This window comes from Halichoerus grypus, chromosome 7 (assembly GCF_964656455.1).
Source record: "Halichoerus grypus chromosome 7, mHalGry1.hap1.1, whole genome shotgun sequence".
Lineage (NCBI taxonomy): Eukaryota > Metazoa > Chordata > Mammalia > Carnivora > Phocidae > Halichoerus > Halichoerus grypus.
In genome coordinates this window covers 87,153,283-87,167,427 of record NC_135718.1, presented here as the reverse complement: position 1 = coordinate 87,167,427, position 14,145 = coordinate 87,153,283, and the positions used below count along the sequence as shown (strand labels likewise).

At 56.4% G+C, this 14,145-nt stretch overlaps 1 protein-coding gene across 1 annotated transcript in view; it reads right to left on the bottom strand.

Moving 5' to 3' along the window:
• The window catches only part of EPHX1 (epoxide hydrolase 1), a 31,650-nt gene that overhangs the window by 414 nt on the left and 17,091 nt on the right, over positions 1-14,145 (bottom strand). The window contains exons 4-8 of the mRNA XM_036113536.2: positions 6,529-6,756; positions 5,950-6,079; positions 5,256-5,461; positions 4,360-4,468; positions 466-591 (exon numbers count right to left, since the gene is read on the bottom strand). Of these exons, the coding sequence (XP_035969429.1) occupies positions 466-591; positions 4,360-4,468; positions 5,256-5,461; positions 5,950-6,079; positions 6,529-6,756 (799 nt within the window). The remainder of the gene's footprint in view (positions 1-465; positions 592-4,359; positions 4,469-5,255; positions 5,462-5,949; positions 6,080-6,528; positions 6,757-14,145) is intronic.

The window sequence follows — 14,145 nt, the reverse complement described above, 5'->3', positions numbered from 1 at the left end:
CCCATTGAGGGGTGAGGTGGCATCCTGGTCCCCTCTGTCCCCCCGCAGCAGGGGGCTCCGATCACCCTCCCACAGGGAGCCAGAAAGGAAGGACAGACCAAGGCTCTCACCACCCCCTCAAGTCCAACCCACTAGAGCCGCCTTCTCCAGAAGGGCTGGCTGGGCAGGAGAACACGCGGGCTCCCCATCGGCTGAGCCGGACAGGACAGCCGCTAGCCCCCCCAGCTGTGTTCCCCTTTTCCCACCGCTGCCCCCTGAGGGTCCGGAAGTCCAGGACCGCCAATGCCACATGGGGCCGGCCCGGCGTTCCCTCGATGAGCAAAGTGACACCGTGCTCTCATCCCAGGCACCCTGGGCACCTATGGTCCTGCCATCAAAGGACCTCCCTGGGGGTCAAGGGTGGGTGGTCCGGCTGCTCCTGGAGGCCCGTCGGCGGGCGGCCCGTGCGGGCTCAGCCAGACTCACCGGTCATGCTTGTTGGTCATGAAGCCCTGGCCCAGGTTCTCCTTGTAGAAGCGCTGGGAGGAGGTGATGGTGCCCGTCGTCCAGTAGAGCATGACGTTGGTCAGCAGGTCGTCCAGGGAGAACTTCCTGTGGAAGCAGCCCCAGAAGGCCCCTCAGTGCCAGGCGCGGCTTTTAGGCTGCGAGCACCGGGGACCCCCGCCTGCCCGGCTTCCTGCTCAGACCTCGGCCGAGGCTGGTGCATTAGCCCCACGGCGCCCGAGCCTGGCGCCGCCAGCTACCAGGACGGCAGGAAACGGGGCAGGCTTGGCCTGGGGCCCTGCGGACACCTCCCCACTCGGCATGGGACCCCACCCAGGCTGTGGGGCTCCACACATGGGGAGGAAGGAGCCATCTGGTTCTCACTGTTGGGGCCTGAGGTCTGTAGACCCTGAAACCCCACCTTCTCCTGGCCCCACCTGCTCCTTGGGCTCTGACCTGCTCTGGCTGGGCTCCTTCATGCTACCCTGTGTCCAGAGCCCCCTGGAGCCCTCCATGGCCCCTCCCCGTCCAGCTGCTGGTGCCATCTTCCGCCCCTCCAGCCTCCAGCCCTCCCCTGCCCACAGTCTGATGTCCGTGCCACCCAGGCCTGCCTTCCCGCCTCCCTCTGCCCCGTCTCTCCTGCCCCGGCAATGCCTTGGCAGCCCCCACTGCAACTGCTGACCCGCACTGGCCCGCCCCCCCATTCAGGTAGGGGCTTCTCACTTCTCCCTGCTCCCGGGGCTGCTGCTGGGCCTGCTAGTTCCCCCCAGAGCACAGTCATTTCCTCTGGTCCGACCCCTCCCCGGGCTCCAGATCTCAGTCTGGTTACCAAGCGGGCACCTCCCACTCAGCATGTCCACGCTGGAAGTGGCCCCTGCATCTCTGCCGAGCCCCTCGCGGACAGACACACTCTCAGATGCAAGTGCACCCACACACGCACGCTCACACGTGCACACGTGTCTGTATCCAAACCCACGGGCGCACACACGTGCACACTTCCATCATCCAAATGCGCACACACACTCAGAGGCTCCCCTCCTCATTCCCTATTTCCTGTTTGACAAAGGAAGGGCGTCCCTGCAGCCTGGTGGGGAGGTAGAAATTTCTACTGCTGCTGCTGCCTCCCCCCCACCCCCCACTGAGCCCTGGCTGTCCCCCCTCCTTCCCCCCACCCCCCACTGTCCCCTCTGAGCCTGGCTGTCCTCCCTCCTCCCTCTCACCCCCCACTGTCCCCTCTGAGCCCTGGCTGTCCTCCCTCCTCCCTCCCACCCCCCACTGTCCCCACTGAGCCCTGGCTGTCCCCCCTCCTCCCTCCTACCCCCCACTGCCCCCTCTGAGCCCTGGTTGTCCCCATTCCTCCCTCCCACCCCCCACTGTTCCCTCTGAGCCTGGCTGTCCTCCCTCCTCCCTCTCACCCCCCACTGTCCCCTCTGAGCCCTGGCTGTCCTCCCTCCTCCCTCCCACCCCCCACTGTCCCCACTGAGCCCTGGCTGTCGCCCCTCCTCCCTCCCACCCCCCACTGTCCCCACTGAGCCCTGGCTGTCCCCTCTCCTCCCTCCTACCCCCCACTGCCCCCTCTGAGCCCTGGTTGTCCCCATTCCTCCCACCCACCCCCCACTGTCCCCACTGAGCCCTGGCTGTTGCCCCTCCTCCCTCCCACCCCCACTGTCCCCACTGAGCCCTGGCTGTCCCCCCTCCTCCCTCCCACCCCCCACTGTCCCCTCTGAGCCCTGGCTGTCCTCCCTCCTCCCTCCCACCCCCCACTGAGCCCTGGCTGTCCCCCCTCCTCCCTCCCACCCCCCATTGCCCCCTCTGAGCCCTGGCTGTCCCCCCTCCTCCCTCCCACCCCCCACTGTCCCCACTGAGCCCTGGCTGTCCCCCCTCCTCCCTCCCACCCCCCACTGTCCCCACTGAGCCCTGGCTGTCCCCCCTCCTCCCTCCCACCCCCCACTGTCCCCTCTGAGCCCTGGCTGTCCCCCCTCCTCCCTCCCACCCCCCACTGTCCCCTCTGAGCCCTGGCTGTCCCCCCTCCTCCCTCCCACCCCCCACTGTCCCCTCTGAGCCTGGCTGTCCTCCCTCCTCCCTCTCACCCCCCACTGTCCCCTCTGAGCCCTGGCTGTCCTCCCTCCCACCCCCCACTGAGCCCTGGCTGTCCCCCCTCTCCCCCCCTCCACCCCAGGCCCCGCTGATGTCACTGCGCCTGGATTGAGGAACTTGCCGGTGCTCCCACTTGGCTCCCCAGCTCTCAGCCAATAAGTTTAATTGGTTCATCAGAAGCCGATTTGCCCAGAATGGCCAATGTGCTGAATTTGCTTGTGTGGTTGTGGTTGGCCATTTTATCCTCAGCACCACAGTTTAAGGAACATTACGCCCTAACCCCGGCCCCGCTCCCAATCAGTGCAGCTCCAGCAGGCGAGGGGCGGGGGGCGCTGGGGGGTGCAGGAGGGGTGCTGGGGGGCCAGGAGGGGCTCTGGGGGGCACAGGAGGGGCTCGGAGGGGCACTGGGGGGCACTGGGGGGGCGCTGGGGGGCGCTGGGGGGGCTCGGAGGGGGTACTGACATGACACACGAAAACACGAAGCATTTGTAAGGGGAGAGGCTTCTCCAAAATGATGAATACATTCATAAGGCATACTCCCATTCAGAAGTAGCCATTCCTTGGGGTCTAGCAACAGCAGGACGGGGAAGAAGCGATTCTGAATTGCTCTTTGGAGGACCGTGGAAACCGGCTAGTGAGAAGCAAACAGAATCGTGAATGGTCAGAACCGGCTTTTAGTGAGATGCCCAGGGGCTCCCATCTCCCCGTGGGGTCTGATCATAGCTAGCAAACGACCCCACCGACCCTCCCCACCCCAGTGCAGGCAGGGATCTTGCTAGAACACAGAGCTGAGCTAGTCTGTGCCCTGTGTCTGGCTGCAGGTACTGGTGGGCAAGGAGCAGGGCCACCCCTTTGCCAAGGGGCTGCTGGTGGAGCCCCATCACCCCCGGGTCCTGCCCAGTGTGGGACAGGGAACAGATCCCAGGGTGAGGGCTTGTGCAAGGGCTCACAGCCCGGCCCCCGCATACCTGCCCCCAGCCTCAGCAAAGTCAGCCTTTCCAAGAACGCCTTGTGTTTCTATCACTCTCACTTTCGCTTCTGCTCTTCTCTCTGCCTAAATTCTCTGCTTCTACCCTTTCCACCGGCAAACTCCTACTCATCCTTCAAGGCCCAGGCCAAATAGATTCTCCCGGTCATTTCCCCTCCCTGCCCGGTAGAGCAGATCCTCTTTTCTCTGGACTCGCACAATCTTCCAGAGCTCATTCGTCTGGTGCATGTTTGTCGAGCTCCCTCCTTCCAGGTGCTGGGGCTAGAGCATGACCTAGACACGGTCCCCGTGGCGGAGGTGGGAGCCAGCCCCACCTCGCCCCTCTCCCACCGCAGCGCGGTGTCTGGCGCTCTGCGTGCCCCCAAGGCAACAAAGAGGGGGAGGGGTCCTGGAGAAGCTGGGTCAGGGCTGACCTTGGTGGCGCCTGAGTCCGGCCAGAGGCCCGGGAGTCACCCTGCAGCTGCCTCCAGGCTTCCCCCAGGGCACACGGTCAGGAGGCCGCGATGATGCCGGGCTCCCCTGGGCTTGGGTGTGGGCAGGGGGCCCTGGCTGCTCACGCCTCTTGGCAATAAAGGGGCACTCACTGCAGCAAACGGACCATAGACAGTCTTGAGCCCTGTGTCCTATTCCCAACCACTCCACTGGGAGGCTTGGAGCGAGTCGCTAGACCTCTCTCTGCCTCCGCTTCCTCATCTGGAGGAACTGGGGCCAGGTTCACCGGGGTGAGGGCCTGAGGGGCACCCAGCAGTAGCTGGGACATGCTGGCTGGCGGCTGGAAGGTAGGGTCTCACCTCTCCAGGCCTCCGTCTTCCAGGTCTCGGAACTCCGGGTTGGTCCAGGTGGAAAACTTCTCCAGGATATAGGCAGCCAGGCCCACGGGAGAGTCGTTCAGAGCGCAGCCTGGGGTGGGGAGAAGCGAGGGAGGGACTGAGGCTTGGGACCAGCGAGCGGTCAGCACCCCGTGTAGGGGCACAGCTCTGCCCTAACCCTGGGGTGCTCAGGCACCCCCATCTACTTAACCATCGGCCTCGGAACTCTCATCTGAGAAAAAGGGGTAACACCGCCCCCACTGCATGGGCAGCTTCCCGCGTTTGGGGAGATCCAGATGGGAAATATGTATGAATGCTGGTTTTAAAAAGGTGGGGTTTGGGACACCTGGCTGGCTCGGTCCGAAGAGCATGCAACTCTTGATCCTGGGGTCGTTGAGTTTGAGCCCCACGTTGGGTATAGAGATTACTTAAATAAATAAACTAAAAAAAAAAAGGTGGGGTTTTTAGTTTATATGCTCTGGTTTGTGAAAACTAAGAAACAACCTAAAAGTCCAAATTAGGGGAAAAGTTCCAAATGAATATCGACCCCCTCCACCCGCCCCAGTCCTGGAGCTGCCAGGTCCCCAGGCTCCCTCCTCGACTCAGGCTCAGGGTTCAGGGGTCAGGGGTCAGGGGTCAAGGCCCCGGAGCACACCGAATCAGATCGAGCAGGTGTCTGGAATGCGCTGGCCATGCATTGACTGACCTCTGCCTAGAAGTGCAGGGTGAGAAAGAGTTCGGGGCCCTCCCAGGAGGTTTTCATCCTGGAGCAGTGTTGCGGGGTGGGTAAGGCCCCCTGGCCAGGCGCCCGGCTGAATGGGAGGGGTGTGGCCCCCGCCGCAGCAGGGAAGGCCGCAGCATCCGGAGCACGCACTCACCCACAGTGTCGGGTTTGGTGCCCTGGATGTGCATATAACCGCTCTCCCTCATCAAGCTGTAGAAAACCTTCTCCTTGAAGGGGTACAGCAGCTCTATATCCCTCTGGGTGTAGCCGAAAAACCTCGGGAAACACCGTCCCAGGAGAAGGGTCAGGGTGCCGGGATTTAAAACGAAAGTCATGTTCAAATGCAGGCCTTTCACGTGGCTGAGGGCAGAGAGAGGGTCCAGGTGAGGCTGACGCAGGGCTGGGGAGGGGAGACGAGCAGGAGGCCGCGGGGCTGAGGTGTGCAGCGCCAGCCCTCTTGGAATCTGCGCCTCTGGGGTGGCCCCATGATGGGGAGGAGGGGGTTGGCGAGGAAAATACAGAGTTTCTAGGAAGCTCTGGGCTCTTCTGGGGCTTAGTGCACCAGAAAGGTCTACTGCCTGACTTTCCTCTCCTCTATCTGGCTCTCTCTGCCTGGGCACCTGGCCCAGCGTTCCCAACCCTGTGTGACACCCAATAGAGAGGGAATCCACGTCAAGGTGCCCCAGGCATGGCAGGGTGACAGGGGGAACCTCCCTCCCCTGCCCCAGGCCCACAGACACCCCGCCTGGGTGGCCCCTGGCAAGAGGACGCTCCAAGTCTCAGATAGTGTGCCCAGGCGGAATCCTCTGCACGGATGGCTGCCCCACCCACCTGACAGGGACCCTCACCTGGGTGCCATCTGGGCCATGTTGGTGCAGATCAGGGACCCCCAATCCCCGCCCTGAACATAGAATTCCTGGAAGCCCAGCCGGAGCATCAGCTTATAAAAGATCCTGGCCGTGGCCACTGAATTCAAGCCTGGTTTGAAGGGGAGAGAGAACAGAGTCACAGGGAGGTCACTCCCTTGGTCCTCTTGGGCTCCTAGGAAATTCCTCACCTCCCCCCACCCCCGTTTGCCCCAGGCTGGGGTCACAGCGGCTCACGGGAGAGGAGAAGGAGTCCGGGGGCCCCACGGCGGCATGGCCAGCGCCCAGCAGGGAGCCTGGGCATCTGCGTCGCAGAGAGGGACGGCGAGGGGACGGCCACGCAGCAAGGGCACGGTGGGCTTGGGCCACACCGCGAGGTTCTGGAGGCCCTGCTGCCCGTGGGCTGGCCTGGGCTCTGGGCTGCTCTGCCCATCCCCTGCCCACGGCACCCGGCAGAGCCCCAGAAGGGGCGCTGGCCATCTGGCCCCCCAGGGTCCGAAGGGAGCTGTCCCGGCTGGCTCCCCGCCTGTGGGAAGACCTGGCCCCCAGCAGCCCCTGTACCCTTTTTGGAGGATGCCTCCGAGAAGCCGTAGCCGGGAATGGAAGGGCAGATGACTTCAAAAATGTGCTCCTCGCTCAGGCCGTGGTTCCTGGGGTCGGTCAGGAGCGGGATGATCTTATAAAACTCGTAGAAGGAGCCGGGCCAGCCGTGCACCATCAGCAAGGGCTTCGGGGTGCAGCCGGACGGCGGCTGGTGGGGCTTCACGTGGATGAAGTGGATGTCCAGCCCTGGGGGGCAGAGCATGGTCAGCTAGTGGGGAGGGGGGAGGCCCCGCAATGGGGGAGGCTGCAGCCACGGCCCTCCGCGTGTCCAGGCAGGCTCTGCACCCCCCCGCCCCCCCGGAGCCCGGGCAGTGGGAGCGGCGCCCTCAGGGGCCCACGGTGCTGGGCTGGCTGCGTGCCTACTCGGTGCTCCAGCCGCATGGCCGCCCTGCAATGGACAGACCGTGACCATGCCCCCTACACATCGGGGCATGAGCCCTGCCAGGCCGGGGCAGGGCTGCTCGCGCACTGCCCGCTTCCCAGAGCCCAGCGCAGGTCCTGGCTCCTGGTGACCCTCGGGGAAGGCTGCCTAATAATGGGAAGACTGGGGGAGGGGCGCCCGGCCGGCTCGGTGGGTAGAGCACACGACTCCTAATCTCGGGGTTGTAAGTTCGAGCCCCATGCTCGGTGTAGAGATCACTTAAATATAAAACCTTTAAAAAAAAAAAAAAAAAAGATTGAGGGACATCTGGGTGGCTCAGTCGTTAAGCGTCTGCCTTTGGCTCAGGTCATGATCCCAGGGTCCTGGGATCGAGCCCTGCGTCAGGCTCCCTGCTCGGCAGGGAGTCTGCTTCTCCCTCTGACCCTCCCCCCTCTCATGTGTGCTCTTTCTCTCAAATAAATAAATAAATAAAATCTTTAAAAAAAAAAAAAGTTTTCTCTGAGCAATAAAATTTCAAGTGAATTATTTTTTTTTAAATGATTTTATGTATTTATTTGAGAGAGAAACAGAGAGAGCACAAGTGGGGGGTGGTGGGGGCAGAGGGAGAAGCAGGCTTCCCGCTGAGCAGGGAGCCCGACGCGGGCATGACCCTGAGATCATGACCTGAGCCGAAGGCAGACGTTTAACCGACTGAACCACCCAGGTGCCCCTGAATTATTTGTTTTTGTGTTTTCTGTACTTCCTAATTTTTCAACAAGGGATATAAATTCAAAGCATAACTTTTTTTAAGTGGAGACATTTTTTTAAAGTTGAGTTGCGTGCTGGGCACTGGGAACACATCCAGGCCGAGGGTGGCTGAATGGGCTCCAGGCCCCCCAGAGTCCCTTCGAGGATGGTCCCTTCCCAGGCAAGTGGCCCGGAGAGCACCTGGGAGTTCAGGGCAAACAGCCTGCGCTGCCGTCACACCCGCAGCCCTGCACCACGACCAGCTCACGTTCTGGTGGGTTATTAATTCATTACATAAATAATATATGTTTACTGTAAGAAACGGAAAACAGATAAATCAAAGGGGGAAAAAATCACATGTAGTACCACTATCCGGAGAGAACACTGTGTTGTCTTTCCAAATTTTTAAAAATAAATTTATTTTGGAACAATTTATTTTAAGGGATCCCTAATGCCCAAGGTGGGGCTCGAACGCACGACCCCAAGGTCAAGATTAGCATGTTTCGGGGCACCTGGGTGGCTCAGTCGGTTAAGCGTCTGACTCTTGGTTTTGGCTCAGGTCTTGATCTCACAGTGGAGCCTACATAAAAAAAAAAAAAGTCTCACGCTCCATGGAGCCAGCCAGGCGCCCTGATCTTGGAACAATTTCAGATTTATAGAAAAATAGCGAGGACAGTACAGGAAGTTCCTATGAACCCACACCCAGTTTCCCGGTCATTAACGGCTTACATTAGTCCGGTACATTTGTTACAAGGAATAAACCAGTACTGATACGTTAATAACTCCACTAAAGTCCATCATTTATTCAGATCTCCTTAGTTTTAGAAACATTTTTATTTTTAAAATTTTATGGTAGAAAGAGCATTTAGTCCCTCCTTACAAATTGCTGAGTGTGCCATCCGGTACCGCCGGCCGTGGGCACGATGCGGCCCGGCAGGTGTCTAGAACTTACTCATCTGGCATAACTGAGACCCTATACCCGTTACCGAGCGTCTCCCCATCTCCCCGCCTCCCCACTTCCCGGGTCCCACCATCCTCCTCTCTGCTTCTACGAGCTGGACAATCTGGAAGCCCCCCATATGTGGGATCGTGCGGTATTTGTGCTTGTATGACCAGCTTGTTTCACTCAGCAGAATGTCCAGGTTCATCCACGTGGTCACCTAGGGCAGGGTTTCCTTCTTTTTAAAGGCTGAATAACACTGGTGTCCACAGACAACGGAACACAGCTCAAATGTCCTGAGTTTTTACTTGACGTCCTTTCCCTGTTCCAGGACCCCACATTACATTCAGTTGTCTTGTCTCCTTAGACTCCTCTGGACTGTGGCAGTTCAGACTTTCTTTTTTTTATTTTATTTTTTTATTTTTTTATTTTTTTATTTTTAAATATTTTATTTATTTATTTGAGAGAGAGAATGAGACAGAGAGAGCATGAGAGGGTCAGAGGGAGAAGCAGACTCCCCGCCGAGCAGGGAGCCCGATGTGGGACTCGATCCCGGGACTCCAGGATCATGACCTGAGCCGAAGGCAGTCGCTTAACCAACTGAGCCACCCAGGCGCCCTCAGACTTTCTTTTTTTAAAAGATTTATTTATTTGAGAGCGAGAGAGAGCACGCACAAGTGGGGGGAGGGGCAGAGGGAGAGGGAGAGAGACTCTCAAGCGAACTCTGAGCTGAGCGAGGAGCCCGACCCGGGGCTCTATCTCACGACCCCAAGATCACGACCTGAGCTGAAACCAAGAGTCAGACGCTCAACCGAGGGAGCCCCCCAGGCACCCCCAGTTCAGACTTTAAAAAAAAATACATCATAACTTTCTTCAAACAAAAATAGAACCCTACATCCATTCTATCGTGGAGCCTTCCGTGCATGTCCCTCTATGTTGCTGTGTTTACTCCTGTTCTAGAGTTCTTTTCGGAAGTAACCTTCCCTCCTTCGGAACACGCTGCATGATGTGAGGGATTTCTAATGCATCTGCGTGCAGAGTTGGGGAGCCCCAGGCGCACACACGCGGGCCGGAGTGCATGGGCGATCCCCGGAGGTGTGGGTGTGAGCACGTGTGTGAGGGCAGAAGCATCCCGGGGTGGGAACCGGTGGCCACGGGGGGCAGGGGCGAGACCGAGGCTGCCTTTTCACTGTGTCCTTGCATACTGTTCGAATTTTAAATACTTGAATTTTAAAAATGAAGAAAAATGTTAAAGCCCATACTTCCTCATTGACTCTGCAGGGGGCTTCCCTCAGCGGAGGAAGCAAGCTGCCCTCCCCCCCCGCCAGGTTTTCCCGGCTTGTCTGTGGTGCTGTGGCTGTCCTCTCTGAACCCAGGAGCCGAGCTGGGCACTGGGCCTGGTGGGTGGTGACGGGGGGGACGGTGGGGGATGTCAGGGCCCAGGGCCCGAGCCGGGACAGAGGCTCGAGATGAAGGGTACAGGGCCGAGCTGACCCTGGCCCTGAACCTTGGCCTCCCGGTGACTCAGCAATGCTGTCCTCTCCGGAGGGGATGGGCTGGGCCTGAGGCTTCCGAGGCCCTGCCTGCTTGCTCCCAGACTCTGTGGCTAGAGATTGATCTCCGGAGGAAGGCCCAGGTCTCCTCACAGGACAGGGAATCACATGCAGAGCCCAGAACACCGGGGTAGGGGCAGAGAGGACCCCAGAAAGGTCTGAGCCTGAGGGACCAATGAGGACAGCAGCAGACGGAGGGAGGAGGGAGGCCTTCTTGGACCACACAGGCCGGGGACCCAGGGAAAGATGCACGAAGTTTTGCTGGGCCGGGGCCGGGCCGCGAGCCAGGGGAGGCTGCTGGACCGCACGTGGGTTCAGTTGCAGCGGGCTGCGGTCCGGGAGGACTCGATGCCCAAAGTCGCCCCCTTTGGAGCGCTTGCACTGTTTTGTGCTGTGATGTCCAGGGGTAAGGCTTTCTCGAGCCTGCAGCCTCCAGGAAGGGAAGAGCCCCTTGGTGCCGCTTGCCTCTGGGTTTTTGAATGTGCTGTTCCCTCCTCCTGGACCACCCTCCCCACATAAGTGGCAAACTCCTATTCATCCTTTAAGTCTCAGCTCAGATGCCACCTCCTCTAGGAAGCCTTCTGTCACACTCCCGGGTGGCATAGGCTCACGAAGCTCCCAGAGCCTCCTCCCTCACAGAACCCCTTACCCTGTGCTGGGATGGTTAGCATCACCCCAGAGTGAGGGCAGGGACCCCATTCTCTGGCTGTGTGTCCCCAGCCCCAGCAGAACGCCTGGATCCACGACACACCTGCCTGTCAGCATCTGCTAGAGGACCAGCGAGGAGCTGGGACAGCAGAGTCACCCAGTCACCATGAGGAGGCCAGGCCATCTGGCAGCAGCGATGCGAAAGGCAACCTTTGGAAATGACATACGAGGACCTGTATGTACTTTGGCTTGGATGAAGTGGCCTGGCCCTCTTGTGAGGCTCATGATGAAGATATCAAAGTCCCCTAAAGGGCACAGCATCCATTGATTTATGTGTAAAATTAGTCCTCACCTTATTAAAGCTACAAATTTAAAGACCTAGCTCTCTATTAAGCCTGAGTTCAACTTACAAATATTGTTCTCTTTATATTGTTCAAATTTTATTATTATTTTTTAAAGATTCTATTTTTAAGTCATCTCTACACCCAGTGGGGGGGCTCGAACTCACGACCCCCTGAGATCAAGAGTCACATGGCTCTCCTGACTGAGCCAGCCGGGCATCCCTTATATATTTATTTAATCTAAGCAATGTTGACAGTTATTCTCCAGAGGCCTCTGATTAATGGATGGTTGCATTTCTAAACTTGCTTAATGATGCTCCTTTAAACACAGCATAATTTCAATTTCCTTTTTACGAACTTTAGTTGATCTGCCTGACCCGTATGTCTTCCACATACTTTTAAGTTAATTCTCAGAATTTTGATAGATTTATAACTATGGTAAATCCTAAATCTTCCAACACTGCATATAAGCTCAGGGAGATTTTCACATAAAATCACAGATCTAAACCCATTACTCAGTTACACACTCTAAATTAGAATGCAAAAGTCTTGTCTGTTACTGGGAAAGGCCAAATTCTCTCAAACATGACGAATATTTACAATTCCAAAAATGGGGGCGCCTGGGTGGCTCAGATGGTTGAGCGTCTGCTTTCGGCTCAGGTCATGATCTCAGGGTCCTGGGATCGAGCCCCGTGTCGGGCTCCTTGCTCAGCGGGGAGTTTGCTTCTCCCTCTGCCGCTCCCCCGGCTTGTGCTCTCTCTCTTTCTCGAATAAATAAATGAAATCTTAAAAAAAGAAGGAAAACCTGATAGCTGCTACAACACGGATGAACTCTGAGGACCTGGTGCCGAGCGCAGCAAGCCAGGCAGAAGGACAAACGCTCTACTCATATGAGGTATTCAGGTACAGAATTCGTATTTAAATTCAGAGACAGAAAGTAGAATGATGGCTTCCAGAGGCGAGGGAAAGGGGAGAAATGGGGATTACTGTTTAATGGGACAGAGTTTCAGCTTTTCAAAATAAAAAAGTTCTGAAGATGGATGGTGGGGATGGTTGCATAAGGATATGAACGTGCCGAATGCCCCTGAACCGGGGTATTATACTTGCCTGACAGTGGTCGAAATGGTCAATTTTCTGTAATGTATGTTTTACGATAATTAAAAATAAATAGATTTTTAAAAAGTAACACTATGAGCTTGAATTTCCTAAACATTCTAGGTGCTTTTTAAAGCTTTTATCTTTTATTTTATTATTATTTTTAAAGATTTTATTTTTAAGTCATCTGTACACCACAACCCGGAGATCAAGAGTTGCACACTCCACCGACCAAGCCAGCCAGGAGCCCCAACACTTCTGTATGATTCTGAATCTTTCTGGGGTTAAGATACACTTTTCCAACAGACAGACAGACCAGTGGAACAGAACTGAGAGCCCAAAAATAAACCCAGGCATATACAGTCAACTAATCTTTGACAAGGACACTGAATGGGAGAGAAGACAGTCTCTTGAATCAGTGGCGCCGGGATAACTGGATATTCACATGAAAAACAATGGAGCTGGACCCCTACCGCACACCACTCACAAAAATTAACTCGAAATGGATCAAAGACTTAAATGTAAGACCTGAAACCACGAAACCCCCGGAAGGAAACACAGACACAAAGCTCTCCCGACGTGGGTCCTGGTGATGGTTTCTTGCATGTGACACCTAAAGCTCAAGCAACTGAAGCAAAAATAAACAAGTGGACAACATCAAACTAAAAAGCTTCTGCACAGCAAAGACAACCTGTGGAACGGGAGAAAATATCTGCAAACCATACATTTGATAAGGGGTTAATCTCCAAAATATAGAAAGAACTCATCGACTCAGTAGCAGAAAAACCACCCAATTAAAACATTGGCAAAGGACCTGAACAGACGCTTCTCCAGAGAAGACATCCAGACGGCCAACAGACACATGAAAGGATGCTCAACATCACTCATCCTCAGGCAAATGCAAATCGAAACCACAGTGAGATCCCACCTCACACCTGTCAGAATGGCCATGATCAAAAAGATAAAAACACAAGAGATACCCAGTGTTGGCGAGGATGTGGAGAAAGGGGAACCCTCTTACACTGTTGGTGGGAGTGCAAACTGGTACAGCCACTCTGGAAAACAGTATGGAGGTTCCTCAAAAAATGAAAAACAGAACGACCATATGGTCCAGCAATTCCATTTTGGGGAATATATATATAAAAAAAGAAAACAATTCAAAAAGACATCTGCACCCCATGTTCACTGAAGCATTATTTACAGTAGCCAAGACACGTCTATGGATGGATGAACGGATCGAGACATTGTGGTATAAATGTGCACAATGGAATATTATTCAGCCATAAAAAAACGAGGAAGTCCTACCACTCGTGACAACATGACGCCTTCATTACGCTAAGTGAAATAAGCCAGACAGAGAAAGGATCTCACTGATGTGTGGGATCTAAAACAACAAACAACAAACTCAGAAAAAGAGATCAGATGTGTGGTTACCAGAGGGGGGGTGGGGGGGCTGGAGGAAGGGGTCAGAGGATCCAAACCCCAGGTGCATGGTAAGTAAGCACCGGGGGTGTTGCGTAGCCGACATGCTGTGGGACTTGGAGGGAAGCTAAAATCCTGAGTTCTCGCCACAAGGAGGAAAGTGTTTTCTCTCTTTGTATTGGATCTGTACAAGCAACTGGACGTTAGCAGAACCTCCTGTGGTGATCATTTCACAACAAATATAACCCAAACCCTCACACCATATGCCTCAACCTCACACCATGACGGGTCTCAATTATTTCTCAGACTGGGGAAAAATGCTTTTCCACTGAGGAAACTGTTCCCTCAGCCCAAATGATCTTGGGGTGACCTTGCCCAGACAATCTGAGAGGCGCCTTCCCTGCAGGCGAAGCTGTGGGACCACCTACTCCCCAGGGCACATGAGGTGGAGGGCTGCAGACAGAAAGG